At 30.8% G+C, this 22317-nt stretch overlaps 1 protein-coding gene across 4 annotated transcripts in view; it reads left to right on the top strand.

Annotated features, from left to right (window-relative positions):
* LOC122501095 overlaps nucleotides 1-22317 on the top strand; it is a 532769-nt gene that overhangs the window by 374763 nt on the left and 135689 nt on the right. For 3 of the 4 annotated variants that reach the window (XM_043610361.1, XM_043610359.1, XM_043610363.1), the window contains one exon: nucleotides 9737-10036. In XM_043610361.1, coding sequence (XP_043466296.1) covers nucleotides 9737-10036 — 300 coding nt within the window. The remainder of the gene's footprint in view (nucleotides 1-9736; nucleotides 10037-22317) is intronic. The other variant, XM_043610362.1, reaches the window with a different exon arrangement.

Consider the following 22317-nt stretch of genomic DNA (forward strand, 5'->3'; position numbering starts at 1 on the left):
TAACCTAATTTACTTTACAGTTGTCAATGACATATGCCTCCAGTGCACATGGTGCAATTATTTTTTGTTGAAAAGCTGACTTTTAGGATGCAATACAAAAGTTTTAATATTTGTAACATGTGTTATTATATTTAAATTAGAAATCAGTGGTTTAGTTTCTATTCATCTATATGTAATATGTGTATACTATTAATCTCAAGTGGTTTTGCTTTGTCATGATGCTTATTTTTATCATTAGCGTATTCTAATTACTACAACAATGGACAACTTCTGATTTTTAAACTGTTTTGTGCTTTACACTTGAGAAAAAATTTTAATTCAAGAGTTACAATAAAATATACAGAAATCGCAATATTTTTAAATAATTTTTCTTATAGATCACATATACATGTGTTATCATTTATAGGTTAGAACGTCCAAATTATTTTCCTTACAATAAAGTACTTTAGATTATAAATGGTTATTAATCACAGTTATTTTAAAGAATGTTTAAAAATTAGCAAAGCAAAACCACTACAGAATTATTTAATTAATATACTTCAAAACACTGATTATTCTAATAAAAGTAAATGTGGTTACAAGTTACATGATTTACATAATATCTTTAGGAACAAAAAAAATAACTCTTTTAATAAAAATAAATTACTTCAAAATTAAATTGATCTTAGTAATGATTCTTTCAGAAAATTTATCATCAAATATTAAATTAAAATATAGTTAATACTTAACCCCTTCACTGTCAGTGGGCTCTATAGAGCCATAAAAATGTCGTGCCCTGTATGTCCATGGGCTCTATAGGGCCATCGAAAAAAAAGACATTTAAAAGTTAACGAATATGGCTAAAAATCCTTACTCGGGGGTTTTCGGGGTCGCTGAATCCAAATCCGTTGTCGAAAATTCAAAATTCAAAATGGCGGCTTCAAAATGGCGCCCAAAAAATTTTTAAGTTAACGAATCTGTCTAAAAATGCCTTAAAATGCCTATTTGGGGGTTTTCGAGGTCGCTGATTCCAAATCCGTGGTCAAAAATTCAAAATTTAAAATGGCAGCTTTAAAAAAGCTAAAAAAAAAATTTTTAAGTTAACGAATTCGTTAACTTTTTAATTTTTTGGTCGATATTTTGAAGCCGCCATTTTGAATTTTGACTTTTCGACCACGGATTTTGAATCAGTGACCTCAAAAACATATAATATGACAATATCATGATTTTTAAAAAAAAAAAATTTTTTTAACACTTATGGCACAAAAACTTTATTTTCACTCGACTGTGAAGGGGTTAATAGAGACTAAAGCACAAGAGGGGGAGGGATATAAAAGGCTTTACACGCGGTACTAGTATAGTACGAATACAGTAACCGTACGATAAACTAAATTACAAAAACCTTCAGTACACCATACTATTATCGTACTCGTATTATACGAGCATAAGCATACTGGTACGACATACTAGTACAATACCTGTTACCGTGCGAAGGTAGATGGCGAGTACAGTACCAGTACGATTAATACGCCATAGTCGTATTGTACATGCATCGTACTAGTACGCTGGTTATCTGGGTAGGTAGGCAAGGTAGGAAGCTGCCTAGGGTGGCCAATTTTAAAGGTTTACACTAGATATTTTGTGCAACACCTGTAAGGAAAGTAATACTTTGCATGCCTGTAAAGTAGGCGCAAAACAGTACTTTGCTGCACTAGTGCGGGAAAGAGCTTACTTTGGTGCACTAGTGCGGCAAAGTGCTTACTTTGCTGCACTAGTGCGGCAAAGTTCTTAAACTTTTGGGTTTTTTTGGTGATATACATAGGTATTTGTTTTCTATTTGTAGAATACCTGTTTTTTACAGTAATATACGCGTAGAAAACCACGTATATTACGTGCGGTAACATACGTTCCAAACCCTGCTAAACAGTACGTATGTTGGCGTCAACTAGCGTTTCCAAACAGCTTTTTTTATCAAAACCAAAAGGTGTTGCACAAAGTACTGTGTGCAACACGTACGAAAGAAGATTTTCCGACGAGTGCAAAGTTTGCTGTCCCGAGCGAAGCGAGGGCAGCAATTTGCACGTAGTCGAAAAACAGCTTCTTTCTGTACTTGTTGTACAATATACTATTGTTTCTCGGATGATGTAAAATAGAATTTTTTATTCTAATATTTATATTAGGATGAATTTATACGACTATCAGTAGAAAGAAAATTTACCGAAAAAGTCAAAATTGCCTTCACACTTCGCTTTTTCGATGTGATGGAAAAATTGTTTCTAGAGGGAATTTTAAAATTTATATATATTTTATTTAAAATTAAATAACATAGGCTTTACACTACCTTCTACGAGTATCAGGACGATTACAAGCGACTCTATGAAAAAACATGCCATCACTTTTTCAATCATATCTTGTAAGTAAAAGGAGATACAAAAAAACTTAAATACGGTTAGAAAGCTGATTAAATTTCGTGTAAAATAAGCCGTCTTTGAAGTCATTTCGTTAACTATTTTTTGAGCTGTAGAGTGAGAAAGAAATGAAAAAAATTATCAAATTTTTTCATTTTTCTCTCTTTACTTTTACTTTTTCAAAAATTTTAAAAAAATTTAGATAAAAGTTTTTTAAAAACACAGAAATTTTCGTTAGAATTTCAGCCTTAAAAGAAGCCTTCGAAAATTAAAAAAGATTAATTAATTAATTAATTCGTCTTCGATATTAAAAATGTGAAGCCGAGTTTCGACGATTGGTGCATTGGAATTTAACTATGACGACTCGATTCTAGCTTCGCGTGGCTACGAATAAGAGATAAAACAGGGACGGATTTATGCTAGGGAATAATAAATAATAATGTTTCACGAGTAATATAAACAAACTCAAAAGTTTATCGTTCCCCCGCATGAATTCGTCCCTGCTTTTTCTCTCATTCGCAGCCGCGCGATGCCAGAACCGAGTTGTCAGAGTTGAATAATTCAATGCACCAATCCAATCGGTCGAAACACGGCTTCACATTTTTAATGATAAATCGATAATGGATTAACATTTCTTAATTTTCGAAGGCTTATTTTCAAGCTGAAATTATAACAAAGATTTTTGTGTTTTCAAAAAACTTTTATCTAAATTTTTTTAGATTTTTGAAAAAGTTGAAGTCAAGAGACAAAAATTAGGAAAATTTGGTAATTTTTTTTATTTCTTTCTCACTCTACAGCTCAAAAAATAGTTAACTAAATAACTGTAAAGACGGCTTATTTTTCGCAAAATTTAATCATCTTTCTAACTGTATTTAAGTTTTTTTGTATCTCCTTTTATTTACAAGATATGATTAACAAAGTAATGGCATTTTTTTATAGAATCGCGTGTAATCGTCCTGATACTCGTAAACGGTAGTATAAGTAAGGAAAGTCAAGTTGTGTGAAATTGTAAGTATAATGATAAATAACACAGCCACACAAAATAAAAAAGTGTCTGGGTTAGAAGATCCGAGTACCCTATCCCCATGTATTTTAGGCCGCTGAACACGAATCCGGTGTCTGTTTTGGTCCAGCACGTGTAAGTTTTTTCCTAACCTCAGAAAACGTCAAATTTTTTGTGGTATACAAATTTTTTTAAAGATTGATGGATTTTGATAAAACTTGGTAGCTAGGGGTTTTTGAGGTTGCTGATTACGAATATGAAGTTAGATTTTCAAAATTCAAAATGTCGGATCCACAATGGGGGATGAAATTATTTAGAAATTGATGATTTTTTAGAAATTTTCGTAAAACTTGATGGATTTTGATAAAACTTGGTACCTAGGGGTTTTTGAGGTCTCTGATTACGAATATAAAGTCAGATTTTCAAAATTCAAAATGGCGGATTCAAAATGGCGGACGAAAATTTTTTTAAAATTGATGGATTTTGATGAAACTTGTTATCTAGGGATTTTTGAGGTCGCTGATTACGAATATAAAGTTAGATTTTCGAAAATCAAAATGGCGGATCCAAAATGGCGGATGAAATTATTTAGAAATTGATGATTTTTTTAGAAATTTTCGAAAAAGTTGATGGATTTTAATAAAACTTGGTACCTAGGGGTTTTTGAGGTCTCTGATTACGAATATAAAGTCAGATATTCAAAATTCAAAATGGCGATTTTCGCTACAATTATAAGATTGTATGTCAATCTCAGGTTGTTTTCTTGTAGTATTGTACTCTATATCAGCCAAGTCACCAACTAAAGTAGAGCTGCGATTGTATGATGACGACGACTGCATGCCCGCTTTCTCACCCTGACCAGACGCCGATACTGCGGTTCCGAGCCGCTGCATCGTGGCGGATCAAATTTTTTAATTTGATCAGATTTAATTAAAAAGTGTTACTCGGTGGTTTTTAGCGTATCTGATTATGAATTTAAAGTCTCAAACACAAAGTAACTTCATATTCATAATCTGCGACCCCAAAAGCCCCCGAGTAACACGTTTTAAGGAAATCGGATCAAATTTGAAAATTTTTTCCGCCATATTGGATCCGACATTTTGAATTTTTAAAAAGTGACATCAGATTCGTAATCAGCGACCCTAAAAACCCCCGAGTAACAAGTTTTCATCGAATCTGATCAAATTTGAATTTTGTCCGCCATATTGAATTCGCTATTTTGGATTTTTTAACAAAAACTTTAGATTTATATTCGGGAACCCTAAAAACTGATAAAGAATGAGTTACAGAATAATTTACCTCGTTTTTTGCTTTTAATTCATAAAAGTATTTTTAGATTTTTGGACCTTTTGACTTTTGACAGTTCTATTGGCATCGGAAATAGAATTTTGCAAAAAACGCCCATCGGCATCTTAAAGTACATGAACGTAGAAATCTTTTAAGCCCTAGAACGTTTAAATCCATCAAAGCAATTTTTGTTTAGAGCTCTGTCCGTGTTGACGTGGAATGTCCCATATATATAATATATATACATATATATACTAATTTTCACTTAAAAATCCATTTTATCGATTTTAAGGGTTTTTTTTTTTTAAATTTTTTTAAATAGAAGATTTAACTAATATAACAGATATCAAACGAAAAGTCACAAACACAACCACGGTACCCTGGAAACAATTTCAACCCTCAAGTTGCATCCTTTAGACGACTCCTGTTGTAACTTCTTTGAAATTCTTCACTGATCATTTTTCAGAAGGAAAAAGCAAAATCCGTCGGGCGGATTTTTTTTAATTTCAATTTTTGTGTTTTTATCAACAAATTTGAGAAAAGACAGGTTTTTACGATTTTATAAACCAACATATGATATTGTAACTGGTACCTTTTTATTCAAACAATTATAGAATAATATAATTCTTATAAGCAGTTTTCAGTATAATCGAAATCTGATATTAGTTTATTAATTTAAGGCAGTGAAGTGGCAGGAAATCTAGAAAACTATTTTGACTTTGAAAACAAAGTCACGGGAGCTTTTCTGAAGTTTCCGAGTTTTTTTCGTTAAATTTTTAAAAGCTAAGGACAGTTTCGAATTTAGCGGAAAATTTTTAACGAAAGGCTCTATTTGAACATTTTTTCTTAATAATATCGACTACTCTATAATAACATTTGTTTCAAAAATGTGATAGTATATATTTATTAATCATATAAATTTGTTGAATCAAGCGATTTTTAAATGAAAAAAATGAGCTAATGTCTGTTTTACTACAAACTTCATGTTTATTTATATACGTCAAAATATGCCGCTATTTTGAATCGTTTTTTCAATATTGAATGGAAAATTCAGTTAATTAGATACCTGGAGTATATATCAAGTCTGGTAATTTTTCATTTTTAATTCTGTATTAAAAAAATTATGTTCAATTTTTTAATTGTTACTATACATAATGGATATTAAAAAATTATACATAATTTGTTCGTATGATTTGAATTGAATTTTAATTTCTTTATTATAATATATTACAGTATTTTTGTCAACATGAAGGTCGATAAAAAAAAGTGTTCACATGATGAGAATCTATCAAAAGTATGTTTAATATGTTTGAAAAGAAATAAAAAAATGAATATAATCTCGGAGTGTATAAAAGAAAGGTTGCTGAAAAAACTTGACCGTAAATTTTTGCCGTTCGAAGATAATCGCTTACCTCGCGCTTTGAGTGAATCTTGTAAACGAAAATTATATCATTTTGATACGGAAACATGCCGAGTAAAAAATACTGATAAAATGGAGCTGCCGGATTATGTTCTCACCATAATCGATTCGAAAAGATTGCGCGATAATAATTCGAAAAGTGCCGAAGCTTGTTGTAAGATTTGTGAAATTGCTACTGCACCCGCCAACAGTAATTTACTCACCGGTAACATTGTTCGTAAAAACTTTGAGAAAAAAAACAAAAAGGAAGAAAAGTCTTCATCATTTAACTCCCTTTCTCGTCACGAACGCGTGAGTGATACAACCAAATATATTGTATCAAATTTTACGACTGCAGAAAAAGAAATGATTATGACTGGTTTAATTAAAAACACTATTGCTGAGCAAAATTTAAATTCTAATGAAAAGAACATCAAACTGTCTCTCAAACAACCAAAAGGAGGACAAAATTTAGGTATTGTTGTAAAACCCAGCGTAAAAAACGAAACCAAGATAACTCAAATTTCAGCAGACGATGTAAATAAGATTAAAACAGCGTTCAATGTTTCCAATAATACTATGACCGGTATTGCGAAGGCGTTTCGAACAGTCACAAAAAATCGGAAACTCTTCGAGCCTGGATTAAACGAGAAACTTGTAGCAAATAATCATGTTTTAGATAGTTATTTTAATTTAAAAAAAATAAATTCCATTGTAAAAATGAAGAATGAAGTAACGAAATCTGAAAAAGTTGCGATTTATTGTAACGATGTAGAAAATCTGATAGAAAAAGTGATGGATCATCGTGATGTATCTGAAGCAAGTTTAAAGTTAGGCATCGATAGTGGAGGAAAGTTTCTCAAAATTTGTTTAAGTATTCAGTCGGAGGATGGTCCAGAATTCGAGCAAGAACCACCAAGGAAACGATCCTACGATGGTAATTTTGAAAAGAAATTCAAAGACTCTAGTGTAAAACGATTATTCGTGATTGGTTTAATTCAGAGTGCACAAGAAAATTATGATAATTTAAAAGAATTATGGGCCTTACTAAAACTAAATAATCTGCAAGCATTTCTAGCAATTGATTTGAAAGTTGCAAACATGATTGTAGGTCTAGGCACACATTCCAGTTCCTATCCATGTACATGGTGCGAAGCACCAATGCAGAATTTATATGAAAAAGGACCTCTTCGAACAATTGCAAATATTCGCGAGAATTATGTCAAATGGAGCAGGGATAATGGGTGTCAGAAGAAAGATGCAAAGTTATTTAAGAGTTGCATTCAGGATCCTCTATTAAAGAACTGCAAAGATGACACGGAAATCATCGACATCATACCACCACCAGAACTTCATTTGCTAATTGGAGTTGTAAACAAAATGTACACAGAAATGTCAAAAAGATTTCAAACAATTAGCGAGAAATTTGCAGAATTATGTTTCGTCCAACATGAAGTCAAGAAAAGTGGTTCTGCTTTTAAAGGCAATTCATGTAAAGCACTGCTACATAACGTAGATAAGTTGAGACTCCTTTGCAATACCGAAATTTTGTGTCTCAAATACGTTGATTCTTTTAAAAAATTTCGAGATGTTGTAGATTCGTGTTTTGGGGAAGAGCTTAAATTCGATTATATTGAAAAAATACAATTATTTAAAAGTAGCTACAAAGAGTTAAATATTAGTGTCACTCCCAAGGTCCACGCAGTATTTATTCATGTTCCGGAATTTTGTAAAAGGAAACAGCGAGGATTAGGATTTTACAGCGAGCAAGCTATGGAAGCAGTTCATTTTGATTTCGCGAAAACTTGGGCTAATTATAAAACGGATGACAGGAAAGAAAACTATGCAGAGAAACTCCTAAGATCTGTATGTGTCTACAATAGTAATCACATGTAATCGTTCAATTTTACTATTAAAATTACAATTTAAATACAATTCTTGTAAATTGTAGAACGTTTCGATATTAAAAGTTATCATAAAAATTAAATAACAGAATTTTTACTATTTATATTTTTAAAAGATAAAACCAAGCTTATTCAATTTCAAAATCTTTAAAGTTTTCAAGATTTCCTGCGACTTCTCTGCCTTAAATTAATAAACTAATATCAGATTTCGATTCTACTGAAAACTTCTTTTAAGAATTATATTATTCTATAATTGTTTGAATAAAAAGGTACCAGTTACAATATCATATGTTGGTTTATAAAATCTTAAAAACCTGTCTTTTCTCAAATTTGTTGATAAAAACACAAAAATTGAAATTAAAAAAAATCCGCCCGACGGATTTTGCTTTTTCCTTCTGAAAAATGATCAGTGAAGAATTTCAAAGAAGTTACAACAGGAGTCGTCTAAAGGATGCAACTTGAGGGTTGAAATTGTTTCCAGGGTACCGTGATATACAAATAACTAAACTTTTCTTCCAGGCAAACTCATTCCTCCACTGTTGTCTAGCGTTCAATAGTTTAATTCCACTGCAGGCATTGAATAAATTTACTTTCTTATCCGTACTTTAAATACCTTTAATGTTGATTGAGAAATTTCTAAATGGTGGATCAAATATATTAAATGATTTTATGCACTCATGATTAAAACTTCTGGATTCAAAATAGCTTCTGCATCTAAGCCAAAACCTTCCTTATGGTTAGCTAGATTTGCTATTTGAAACCTATTTTTAAAATGTTGCTTTGCCCCATCTGTCATAATAGATTAATTTTTTTTACTGATTTGACATTTCTTTTGGATTTTTAATTTAAATTAAAAACAAATTAATTATTACCAAGTAGTAAGTTTCAAGTAAAATAGTATATTTAAAAACTGTGTCCGACATGTTCGTAGTCAGCGACCTTAAAAGACCCTGAACAACAAATTTCAAGCAAAAAAGTGCAATTGTTCAAAAACGTATTTGCCATATTAGATTCGACATTTTTTATTTTTCAAAAGTGATTTCAGATTCGTAATCAGCGACCCAAATAACCCTTAGAAAGAAAATTTATCAATCTACATTAAATGTATTTAAAGTACGGATAAGAAGGTATGTTTTATTCCAAAAATAAACAATTTTTATTATTTATTTCATACTTATTTAGCAAAATATAGAATTTTTTATACTCCATTCCTAGTTTTGAAAGTCGGACTTTAGAGTCCGACATTTTGTTTTTTCAAAAAAGGCCAGGGTACATTTAAAAATAGTCATGTTATTCAGTGAATACGTGCCTTATATACTTTACTATGAAAAAGCGTCTCTCTGAAAAACATGTCCCTATTTGGATTTTTTTCGTTTAAATATAAAATGGACAGATAAAGGATAAAATTTGACAAATAATGACCCACATATATTCTTGTCGAAATAAATATTTGTGTTATTTATTTCTTTTGATAAACCTATTTTTATACCCATTTGGAAGTTGAAACTTAAAGAAAATACTTATTTTGTAGCAATATAGAGTAGATGAGCTTAATACGTGCGAAGGAAACTTTTGCATACTTACATCCCCTATGCCCTTTCTGAAAATTCAAAATAACTGATTTAATATATTATCAAACTCGATAATTACTTTTGATTCTATTCTCTAATCCGGAATTAATTAATAATTTACAGTTTGTTACTAATCCAGATAAATTGTATATATTTAAGATATTTTATTTTTACAAATTTTCTAGGTCAGTGTCCTTATTTGGTTCCCAGTTCATCAAGCTGCGAATTACAATGTAGCAATGATCAACAATGCTCTAAAGGCGACAAATGTTGTTCTACAGGTTGTGGGACACAATGTGTCTCTCCTGTTGTTGCCACTGCTTGTCAACATGCACGAGCTGTTGCTGAACACGAAGCTAGAGAATCTGGAGAGCCTGCTAGAAGGTCATATATTCCTGGTTGTGATAGAAACGGAGTTTTTGATCCAGTTCAGTGTCATGATGGCATGTGTTGGTGTGTTGATAATGAAGGTCGTGAAACACCAGGTATTAAATAATAAACAAATTTTTATTACATAAAGAAAATACCTGTATAAATAGGTGAATAAATTTAATTAACTTAAACAATTTAAAATATTTAATTTCGTATAACTCTAAAAATAAAATTGTAACCAAATATTAAAAATTTTTAAGAAATTCTAAATATAAGTTCTGAGAAAGAAATTTTTAAGTGCATTTTATTTGTGCTTTTAGAGGTACTAAAAATAAAAAGAATTATTTTCATTATTTTCTTTATTAAGTTTACAATAATGAAATCATTGTCATATTTTTTAACTTTTATAAATAAATACATTTACAATTTATTGTCTGTAAAATAATGGTTTCAGCAAATAACTTTCAATAAAAAAACGTATGGTTTTATTTCTGTTCTTATAGAGTTTTTTTAACAGAGCAAAGTACCCGAAAGTTTGATTACTCTCCTCCATAGGCGTAGTTAGGTAGGGGTCCGCAAGAATATGTAAGAGATCATCTCTCCCTTGGCCATAACAAAGACAGTCATTATTTAAATCAAAATTGTAAACAAGCTGGCCTGTGTTAATTCTACAGATATAACAATTTAACAATCTACCTTGTGCAAAAATTCAGTTCAAAAAAGATTAAGATAAATCAGAAGACTCTTAGACCCAGTGTAAAGCTGACAATCCGATATCCGTACCCAGTGAGAAATAAGAGGTCTAACCGACACGGAGAAAAAGTATTGCTACGTTGACAAAAAGATTGTTAATATAGGACTAGCTAATTTATTTAGTTGTCCTAATAATTTAAACTTTTTCTAATAACAATAAATCTGTTAAGGTAACAAAAAATTTTGTAACAACAACGAACGAAATTTGTTAGTTCTATGTTAACAATTCTTTTTTCTCTGTGAAGGAAGTATAAAATCTTAAAACAAAAATGACAGACTTTTTTTAAAATTAAATAAATAAAATATTTCAATTTAACTCATACATTGTAACACTTATTCGTTGTATATTCATTAATTAAATTAATTTGAAAACACAATATTAATTCATAAACCTTTATAGGCGAGAGAAATCGCTTTTCGACCTCTGTAAGTGAGAAACATCTATAAGCGAGAGAAAATTTCCGGTCCCTTGAACTCTCGCTTATCCAGGTTCGACTGTATTTGTATTTGTCATTCAGTCGCTTAGTGTACACTGCCGGTCAAAATTAGTGATGCATTCGATCGACACGATATAAAAAACGATTGATATTTGTTCTTATATTATGTAAAAAAAACGATATGAGAATAAGTCTTTTGTTTTTCGAACGATATTATCGTTATTCGAGCGAAAGTACCGAGATTCTCGGAATTTTTTATTTGGACATTATTTTCAAAACAATAAAAACAAAATTCTTTATCAAATACATTCAAATAAATAATAGTTTTTTGATTAGAAGTTTGTTGATGTTTAGTAGAATAGATAGTTAATTTATACAATTTTATTTTTAATTAAAAATTGATAATAATTAGGGGAGATTGGGGAATTGTGGTCCACCTCAATTATTTAATCCTAATATTTATAAGTTTGATCATCCAATTTTTTTTATTTTCTTTTGTTCATACAAAGTAAATTCATTAGCATTTCATTACTTTACAACGCTATATATTTATTTATTTGGTTTATACACCCGTCTTAAGCTTATCTAACTATACAAGTGTGTTTACATTTTCTCTTACATAATATTTCTTATATACATTTTCCTAATACTAAGCTTTGCGCCTACAGAGCGACTTGAAAATTAGGAGTACTCGCCAGTGGAGAGGGAAACTGTAGAAAACCTCTCCTGAGTACAACCGGTTTATCGACAGTCGAGTTCTAATGGTGTGTACCGGACAATAATCGACGGTGCACATCATTATACCTCGACGTCAAATCTCCCGCTCAGATTGTCTCACGTGCCGAAAAAATACCAAGCCAAATGGGCGCGAACCAAGGGTACTATACCCTTGGTCCTTCAACGACCGCCAAGCGAGGCATCTATCCGACTAAGCTAATCTGTCGGTCACTTTACAACGCTATATAATTATAAACTATATTTATAAAGATTAAATTATGATTAATATTTTTTTAATTATTGTGTGGTATTGGTACTTTGACTACAAAAAGAAACTTTGCATCAAATTAAAATAAATAAATAATACAAAGCTTTTTGTAAAATGAAGCATTTGGGGAATTGTAGGCCCCTTTTTTAGGGAAGTATTTATTGCTTGTTTTTGGCGATTTAATTGCACAATGCAGGAACATACATTATTAAAATCACTTATAGTTATATTAATTTAACAAAAACAATTCGTTTCATTGCGATTCATGCGATAAAGCTGTTTCCTTAAAAATTTGTAATTAATTAATTGTGATTCCGATTAATTTCATTTTCTCACTTTTTCTTTTTTAATTTTAAACTAATAATTGAACATTTTAAATACTTATAACCATTTAATAAATATATTTCATCGTTATTTTTGATTTTGAACTCAATTTAGGCAGTGGCCCACAATTCCCCAATTGTTAAATTGGGAAAAAGGAAAATTAGGTTAAATTGGGAAATTGGGACTTTTAAAAGTCATAAAATTGCACTCTATGGTAAAACTGAAATTTCTTGGTTAGTGATAATTTTGGGAAACTGTCTATGATATATGTTAGTTTATACCTCCTACTAACACAAAAAATTCAAAAATTTGAAAAAAAAAATTTTGTTAACCTCCCTACGGTTTAACCCGAGTATACTCGTGGTGTATCTTTCATTTATTTATTTAAAAAAATTTAATTTGAGAGTCACATAAATAAAGTACCAAGTGTAACTTGAAACTAAAGAGTTTTATTTAATATCAAAGTAAAAATAAAATAGTCAAAATTAATTTTAACAAAGTTATAAATTTATTTCCTGCAAATGTGAAAAATGATAAAACCGTAGCACAGTGGGACTTTTTTACAATTTACTGTTCAAAAATGTCTACAACCTACAATTTGTAACAGATTTGAGTGTTCTTTTGAATTTAAAAGGGAATAAATTTTTGAGTCATCCCTCGAGACCGATTTTTGAGATAATATATAATTATTTCTGATTTTTTATTTTAATCAAAGTTAACAAATTAATACAATTTTTTAAAAAAGGACGTTTATTTTCTTATTTCGTTACTGCACATAATCTAAATCAGTTCAAAATAATCTAACATGACCACCAGACAATTAATAAAACATAAAATGATTTATTTAAATTGTTATAACCAATATTAAATAACAAATAGAAAACTTTGATTCCTTTCCACTAAAAAATGTTTTTTTTCACATTTTCTTTTTAATTTAAGTTCATTACAAGAATATATGTCCTTTTTGTTTAAAAAGTAACTTATTTAAATTGTTACAAACAATATTAATTAACAAATAGATAACTTTCATTCTATTCCACTAAAAAAAAGTTTTTCTTCCCCATTTTCTTTTTGATTTAAGTTTATTACAAGAATATATGTCCTTTTTGTTTAAAAAGTAACTTATTTAAATTGTTATAAACAATATTAATTAACAAATAGATAACTTTGATTTGTCCTTCCTAAAAAAGGTTTTTCTTTCACATTTTGTTTTTAATTTAAGTTCATTACAAGAATATATGTCCTTTTTGTTTAATAAGTAACTTATTTAAATTGTTATAAACAATATTAATTAACAAGTAGTTAACTTTTGTTCCTCTCCACCAAAGACTTTATTTTATTTCCACGTTTTCTTTTTAATTTGTTTAAGTTCAATTCAAGAATATATGTCCTTTTTGGTTAAAAAGTAATTTATTTAAATTGTTATAAACAATATTAATTAATAAATAGTTATCTTTGATTCCTCTTAACTAAAAATTTTTTTTTAACGTTTACTTTTTACTTAGATTCATTTAAAGAATATATGTTCTCCTTGTTTAAAAAATAACTTATTTATATTGTTATAAACATTATTAATTAACAAATAGTTAACTTTTGTTCCTCTCCACCAAAGACTTTATTTTCTAAGTTTAGTTTTTTAATTAAAAAATTAATTGTGAAAAAAAAATGTCATAGTGGAGAGGAATCAAAGTTTTATCGTTCGGTGTCGATTGATATTTCAGTACGATACGATATATAAAAAAACAAATAAATGAACGATATTCACTTTTTTAACATTTTTTGAAAACGATCAATATGAAGTGAGATAATTGAAAATCTCGTATCGTTATGCATCACTAGTCAAAATTGAGAGACCACCCATTTTCAGATGATTGAAAACATTTTAAAGTATAAAATGTATGGAAACTAAAATTTTTTTCTTTTTATTTTTTGAAAGATGTTAAAATTTTGAAAAGAACAAGATCTTTTAGTAGTCATTTGCCCAATATTTTATTTAGATATTTTTAAAAAATCGTCATTTTCAATGTTTTACAAAAATTTGAATAACTTTTAAAATAATAAACGCTTTTTAATGACCTTAGGTTTATTGTAAAGGTTATTTGTTACTCTATAAGAATTATTTATAGGCATTAACGTGTAATTTTTTTCTTAGAAAATGTAGGCCGTCAAACTTGGACCAAAAAAATTTGGAACAATTTTTCTGTACTAAAAACTATTCTAGAAAATATATAAAACATCATATGGTATAGATTTTTCAAAAAAATTCAAGTAAAAAAAATATGTTTGAATTTTAAAAATTATTTTCTGTTAATAAGAATGTTCCAAATTTCTTGAATTTTTTTGGTCCAAGTTTGACGGCCTGCATTTTCTAAGAAAAAAATTACACGTTAATGCCTATAAGTAATTCTTATAGTGTAACAAATTACCTTTACAATAAGCCAAAGATCATTAAAAAGCGTTCATTATTTTAGAAGTTATTCAAATTTTTGTAAAACATTGAAAATGACGATTTTTTAAAAATATATAAATGAATTATTGGCCAAACGACTTCTGAAATATCTTGTTCTTTTCAAAATTTTATCATCTATCAAAAAATGAACAGAACAAAATTTTAGTTTCAATTAATCTTATGTTTTAAAACGTTTTTCATTTACCTGAAAATAGGTGTCTCTCAATTTTGACCAGTAGTGTAATTTTACACACATTCAAAAAGACTAGAGACAGAAGGTAAAACTTCGGTAGTAGGGGTATGGCAATGCTGAGTCGCTCAGCTGATGTATGGTCAGGCGTTTACTTTCAAAAAAAGTTTTCGCCGCAATAGACCACACGGACTTCTGCGCAGCTACACACGTAAACACAGGAAAATATATTCTATACAAATACAATATGAAATATAAGTGTTTATATTTTCAAACATCTTTTAGTTATTAAAAAAAAAGTTTTTAAATCAAAAAAATGTGGAAACTATAGCATGAAGTGTATTAAAAGTTAACAAAAAGTAATAGTCATAGTGCTGTGTTTATCATTTTTCTTGTTACAACTTATCACACAGCACGTTTTCGGAATTTTTAATTATTTTAATAACACTTAATTTAATAATCACTCACATTATTTCTATATATATCCGTTATGACACACATTGTGTCTCGATTGCACTTTAAAGTTAACCTCAAATTAAAATCATATCATACACACTGTAAAAAAATTCTCTGAAGATTTACAGTTTTTAACAGGAATTTGTAAAATAACATCTTTAAATGTAGCGAATTTACAACGTTTTGACCTACACATTTTTTTAGGAAAAAACCTCACCTTTATGAAAAAAATTTTAAAAAAATTAAACAAGTCCATTTGATAAAAAAATGAAATATTTTTTAATTGAATTTTTCAAGGTCAAATTTGTGTTTTATCAAAATTTGTTTACACAAAATTAGACAGTTTAGAAGAAGTACGAGAGCTGGAAGTGAAAGTAATAATTGGAGGAGATTTTAATTCGAAAGCTATAGAATGGGGAATGCCAAAAACCGATTCAAGAGGAAGAAGAATCTTGGAGATGGCTGCAAGACTGGGGATCCCGGATATCACGATGATACAAGATAACGTTGCATCGAGCTTAAAAAATTGGAGAGTAATGGAGGACTTTACTGGAAGCGATCACCATTACATTCTATTTAACATCGCTGAAGACAAAGAAGAGCATCCACAGAATAATTGGCCAAGATGGAACGTAAATAAGCTTAACAAGGACAAATTCTTGATATCAATAGCCATGAATAAGGAAGCCGTCTTGAAATTCACAGAAGACGTTGAACAAACAATAAGGATTGCAAGGAAATAAATAAAGCGCACATGTGATATAGCCATGCCTTGAAAGAAAGATATATCGCAAAGAAAAAAACCGGTCTTCTGGTGGAATGATGAAATTGCGCAGCTAAGAAAAACCTGCTTACGCCACAGAAGACGAACAATAAAAAAAAGGATTTTTTTTCTTCTTAAATGACTTTAGGCTAGGCCAACTGTCAGAACACACACTCTTATATACCAACTTGTTTTTGCGTTTCTACAAAACGACTTTGAGGTTAGGAGTACTCGCATTTGCCTGGACCACCCGTCATTGGGTTTTCTCGTCAGAGAAGAGGGAAACTGTAGAAAACCACTCCTGAGTACAACCGGTTTATCGACAGCCGAGTTCTAACGGTGTGTATTGGACAATAATCGACAGTGCAAATCATTATACCTCGACGTCAAACCTCCCGCTTGATATATTACGAAAGTAGTGAGAAAACACCGGGTTATTGCTAGAGTCGAAGCGCGGTCACCCACCCAAGTACTAACCGCACTGGATGTCGTTTAACCTCGATGATTGTAAGCCACGGAGTCTCACCACCGTAATATACCATCGGTAAGAAAGAGAATAAAAAATAACGAGGAAGCAGTAGCAGCCAGAATTGAATACAAATTAGCCAAAAAATCTCTTCGTAAATCTATAAAAAGAAGCAAGCAGCAGTGTTGAAAAAATCTACAGAAGGACGTGGATTCTTGGATACAGAATTGTACTTAAAAAATTGGGAAATACATCACCCTGTGCAATCCAGAACGCTTCATTAATGGAAACCCTGTAAAAAAAAGTATTGGGAGGTACGGGATTCCGCATTGCGAGTGCCAACCTGCCAATGCGGTATTCGCGAATTACCGCATTGGGTGTCCTGGTGAATACGGAAATCAAGGGGTCCCAATGCGGTGTTAGTTTTAAGCTTTAAAAAAACGAAAATACGTGACAGGAGGAAATAATTAGTGTCAGTGGAGAAATATGCGAGTTAAAGGAATGAGAAAATAATAATAGTGAGTGTGAAAATGAAATTTTAAGAAAAAAGGTAAGTTGAACTGTCAAATATGGGCCCAATGCGGCATAGGCTGATTTCAATGCGCCACAGCAAAAGCAACTTTGACTGGTTTGAATGGCGTGAAATAGGTAAACAAACATTTTCTAACACATTTGTCTCCGTACACAGACACTTTTCACTAAATCTGCCAACGTACAATTGGTAAGCATCTTCTAAATTACAATAATCGAAAATATTTTTTAGATTCATGCAGAAACGTGGTTATAAAATAAAAAATTGGAAAGTAATGTAATGCAAATCATATGTCAGCTGGGCCACTGTGTTCGCTCGATTCGCTCTGCTTGCTTCTGCCCTCTACTGGCGACTTGCACTATGTACCGATTGTGTACCGCATTGAAAGCAGTCTATGCCGCATTGGGCCCATATTTGACAGTTCAACTTACCTTTTTTTCTTAAAATTTCATTTTCACACTCACTATTATTATTTTCTCATTCCTTTAACTCGCATATTTCTCCACTGACACTAATTATTTCCTCCTGTCACGTATTTTCGTTTTTTTAAAGCTTAAAACTGGCACCGCATTGGGACCCCTTGATTTCCGTATTCACCAGGACACCCAATGCGGTAATTCGCGAATGCCGCATTGGCAGGTTGGCACTTGCAATACGGAATCCCGTAACTCCCAATACTTTTTTTTTACAGGGAAAGGTACCTAGTATATACTTCTTGAGACGTTGTTGAAAGCAAGACTGTTGAAAGCCGTCAAGGAAGCGGGAGATCTTTCAAACAGGCAATTTGGTTTTAGGAAAGGTCGTTTAACAATTGATGCGGTACAAGAAGTTATAAGATCAGCCAGAGATGCACAGCAAGGAAATCACTTCTCAAGAAAAATTGTCTTGCTTGTGACCTTTGACGTTAAAAACGCCTTTAATTGAGCAAAATAAAAAGACATGTTAAAAGCTCTAGAAAAAGATTTTAATGTACCAATGTATCTTTTAAGAATACTTAAAAGCTACCTAAGCCAGGGAATTCTATTCTATGAGACATCTGAAGGAAGACAAAAGAAGAACATTACAGCTGGTGTGAAACAGGGATCGGTACTAGACCCAGATCTGTGGAATATTACCTATGCCTATGAGAGAAGCTTAAAAATAAGTACACCGGAAAATGCCTTTTTAATAGGCTACGCAGGCGACATAGCCGCGCTAATCACGGCCAAAAGCACAGAGTCAGCACTCAATCAGGGGCTATTCTATAATTTTAGTTCACCTCAGATTCGCTTCACTTTATTTTAACTTCACCTCACATTTACTTCACTTTAAGTTTTTTTGTATTTCCCTTTATTTACGAGATATGATTGAAAAAGTAATGGCATGTTTTTTCATAGAGTCGCGTGTAATCGTCCTGATACTCGTAGACGGTAGTGTATGTTTCACTTAACTTTTATTCTACCTTTATTTTACTTCAATAATCACTCAGCCTACTTTCACGTCACTCTAACTCTCTTTTATTTTTTTCATCTTACTTCCACTTTACTTACTATTTATTTTTGGTCTTTTCTAATTTTAGTTTAAATTTTCTTTAGCTGGAATTTACATAATAAAATAAAAAATAATAAAATAAAATTGTTTAAAATTTTTATATTATGTTAGGCTGTAGAGAGCATCATAAACGATGCTTTTATTTTAAGGCTAAAATTTTTTAGGTATACCCACTAAAGAACATATTTTTTAACAATATGCAAAAAGAATTAGACTGAAACATCCATCCGTTTACTCAGAATCCCAGCAACCGATTTTATAAACAGCGTTTTGAGAAAAACGCAGTTAAAGTTTAAGTCAATAAAGTAAGTTATAAGATTCCTGATAAGCCTCTTCATGTTTGTAGCGAGCCTTTTTATTGTCAAAAACCATACAAAATTGACTAATTCAATGCATTTGTCCAAAAACGTGGACTGACAATTTTATAATGATATCTCGCGAACCGAATAAGATTTTTAACGTTTTTGGCCTTAAATTAAAGATGAGACTTGAAGGATGACACCTATTTAAGTGTTAAATTTTGTCTGCAATTTTTAAAAAATATGCCAGAGTTTAAAAAACTACCAAAAAAAGCTTTTACTTTTTATTTTTTTTCAAACTTGTCAATTGTTAAAATCTTTGTGTGATTTCCTAAAATTTCGAATTGTTTATCATTTAACATACAATATTATAAGCTTTTAAAAGGTAGATTTGTTATGATTCTGACAATAGTTTTTGAAGGAATAATTATTATAATTTAGAGATTGGTATGTTTTTGAGCCATGCTTCATACCGACGGTAGTATGATGTACTATAACATTTGAAAGCAGCTGAATTTCGTCATAAAATTTTAAACCTGTATTCTAGAGATATTAAGAATTTTAAAAAAGCAACAAAAAATTCTTTTAAAAAATTTTTTCTCATGAGTATTAATCCCCCTTAACAATAGGACGCACAGTGAGACCAAACTGGAATTTAAAGTTTATAATTGTCTAGAGCCTTAACTTTTTAACCGATTTTACTAAATTTTTTTTAGTGAAAGATTATAAAATTTGGAAGAGATTTCTCGAGGCCGAATTTCAAATTTCTATTTGTTTATAATATTTTTTTAATTGCCCTATTGAAAATCCCCATATGGGAAACCACATGGGATCCTATGTCAAAAACCATGTAAAACCCTACTTCCATGAAGGAAACCACGTGGTTTACCATGTGGTTTCCCATGTCAAACCATATGGGAAATTGAGACAGGATTTTAGTTAGGAATAGACATGGGAAATTTGAACAGTTCATCTATGCATAAAACCATATCAAATCCCACATGTTTTTCCCATGTCAAATCCTAAACCGAATCCCATGTGAGAAACAATATCATTTATTTATAATTATTTTCCCAAGTCAATCCCCAAGTGAAAAACAGTATCATTTATTTATAATGATTTTCCCATGTCAAATCCTAAACCAAATCCCATGTGAAAAACATTATCCGCCTTATTGAATATCCCTACATGGGAATCCACTTGGAATTTTACAAGGGATTTCACATAGGATTTTATATGGGAATTGACATAGGATTTCATGCAAGATTTCACCTAGGATTTAATATGAGATATGACATAGTATTTTATTAAAGATCCAATGAAGAAATTTTCAAAGGATTAAAAATTATTTAATAAAGAATTAAATAATAAATAGTATTAGTGTTACAAGTCATCAAAAAAGTAAAAAAACGATCATTTGAAACACGTCCTCTCTGCTACAGGTTCTCAGCTTTTATATACTTCCAGAATCGTCTCAACAGCGAGAGAAGTCACTTTCGCCACCTAGCGGTGAAAGTATAGGAGCGACAGTAATCTTTAACATTACTAAGGAAACCATGTGGAATACCACGTAGGATTCCATGTGGTTTCCTACGTGGGGATTTACATGGGATTTTACTTAGGGATTCATTTGGGAATTTATTTCTACTTAAATTCCTAAGTAAAATCCTATGTAAATCCCCACGTAGGGATCGTATTTAAGTAGAAATAAATTCCCAAATGAATCCCTAAGTAAAATCCCATGTAAATCCCCACGTAGGAAACCACATGGAATCCTACGTGGTATTCCACATGGTTTCCTTAGTAATGTTAAAGATTACTGTCGCTCCTATACTTTCACCGCTAGGTGGCGAAAGTGACTTCTCTCGCTGTTGAGACGATTCTGGAAGTATATAAAAGCTGAGAACCTGTAGCAGAGAGGACGTGTTTCAAATGATCGTTTTTTTACTTTTTTGATGACTTGTAACACTAATACTATTTATTATTTAATTTTTTATTAAATAATTTTTAATCCTTTGAAAATTTCTTCATTGGATCTTTAATAAAATACTATGTCATATCTCATTAAATCCTAGGTGAAATCTTGCATGAAATCCTATGTCAATTCCCATATAAAATCCTATGTGAAATCCCTTGTAAAATTCCAAGTGGATTCCCATGTAGGGATATTCAATAAGGCGGATAATGTTTTTCACATGGGATTTGGTTTAGGATTTGACATGGGAAAATCATTATAAATAAATGATACTGTTTTTCACTTGGGGATTGACTTGGGAAAATAATTATAAATAAATGATATTGTTTCTCACATGGGATTCGGTTTAGGATTTGACATGGGAAAAACATGTGGGATTTGATATGGTTTTATGCATAGATGAACTGTTCAAATTTCCCATGTCTATTCCTAACTAAAATCCTGTCTCAATTTCCCATATGGTTTGACATGGGAAACCACATGGTAAACCACGTGGTTTCCTTCATGGAAGTAGGGTTTTACATGGTTTTTGACATAGGATCCCATGTGGTTTCCCATGTGGTTCCCCATGTGGTTTCCCATGTGGTTTCCCATATGGGGATTTTCAATAGGGTGCAAAGTTTAACAAAAGTGTCATTTTTTAAGAAAAAATTATCTCCAGTTGCTGTAATTGAATGGCGAAGGCAAAAAACTATTTTAAGATACACCCAGAGTACTTTCTAAGGTGTAAAAAAATTGAACTCGTAAAAATTTGCACGTTATAAATAAATAATATTAATAATTAATTAAAGTTACAACAAATTATTAATGTCGACAAAAGCTTTAATAGATTTTGAAGAAATCATTTACTCGGGAGTTTTCAGGGGCGCTGATTACAAATCGGGTGTTAGTTTTTCAAAATCCAATATGGCAGATCCAATATGGCCTAAACTTTTTTAAAAATTTATCTAATTTTCTTGGAATTTAATAAAACATTCAATTTAACGATCATTCCGAGTCAGTAATTACTGACTCGGAATGATCGTTAAATTCGGGGTTTTCAAGGTCGCTGATTATGAATCCGGTGTTAGGTTTTCAAAATTCAATATAGTGGATCTAATATAGCACACAATTTTTTTTAATTTATTGAATTTGCTTGAAACCTGTTACTCGGGGGTTCTTGTTGATTCGTAATTTTTGTCGATAATATGCTATAACCCTTTCAGTCCCATAATTAGAGCATTAAAAAGATATCT

The sequence above is a fragment of the Leptopilina heterotoma genome, unplaced genomic scaffold (genome assembly GCF_015476425.1).
Source record: "Leptopilina heterotoma isolate Lh14 unplaced genomic scaffold, ASM1547642v1 Lhet_201, whole genome shotgun sequence".
Classification (NCBI taxonomy): Eukaryota; Metazoa; Arthropoda; class Insecta; order Hymenoptera; family Figitidae; genus Leptopilina; species Leptopilina heterotoma.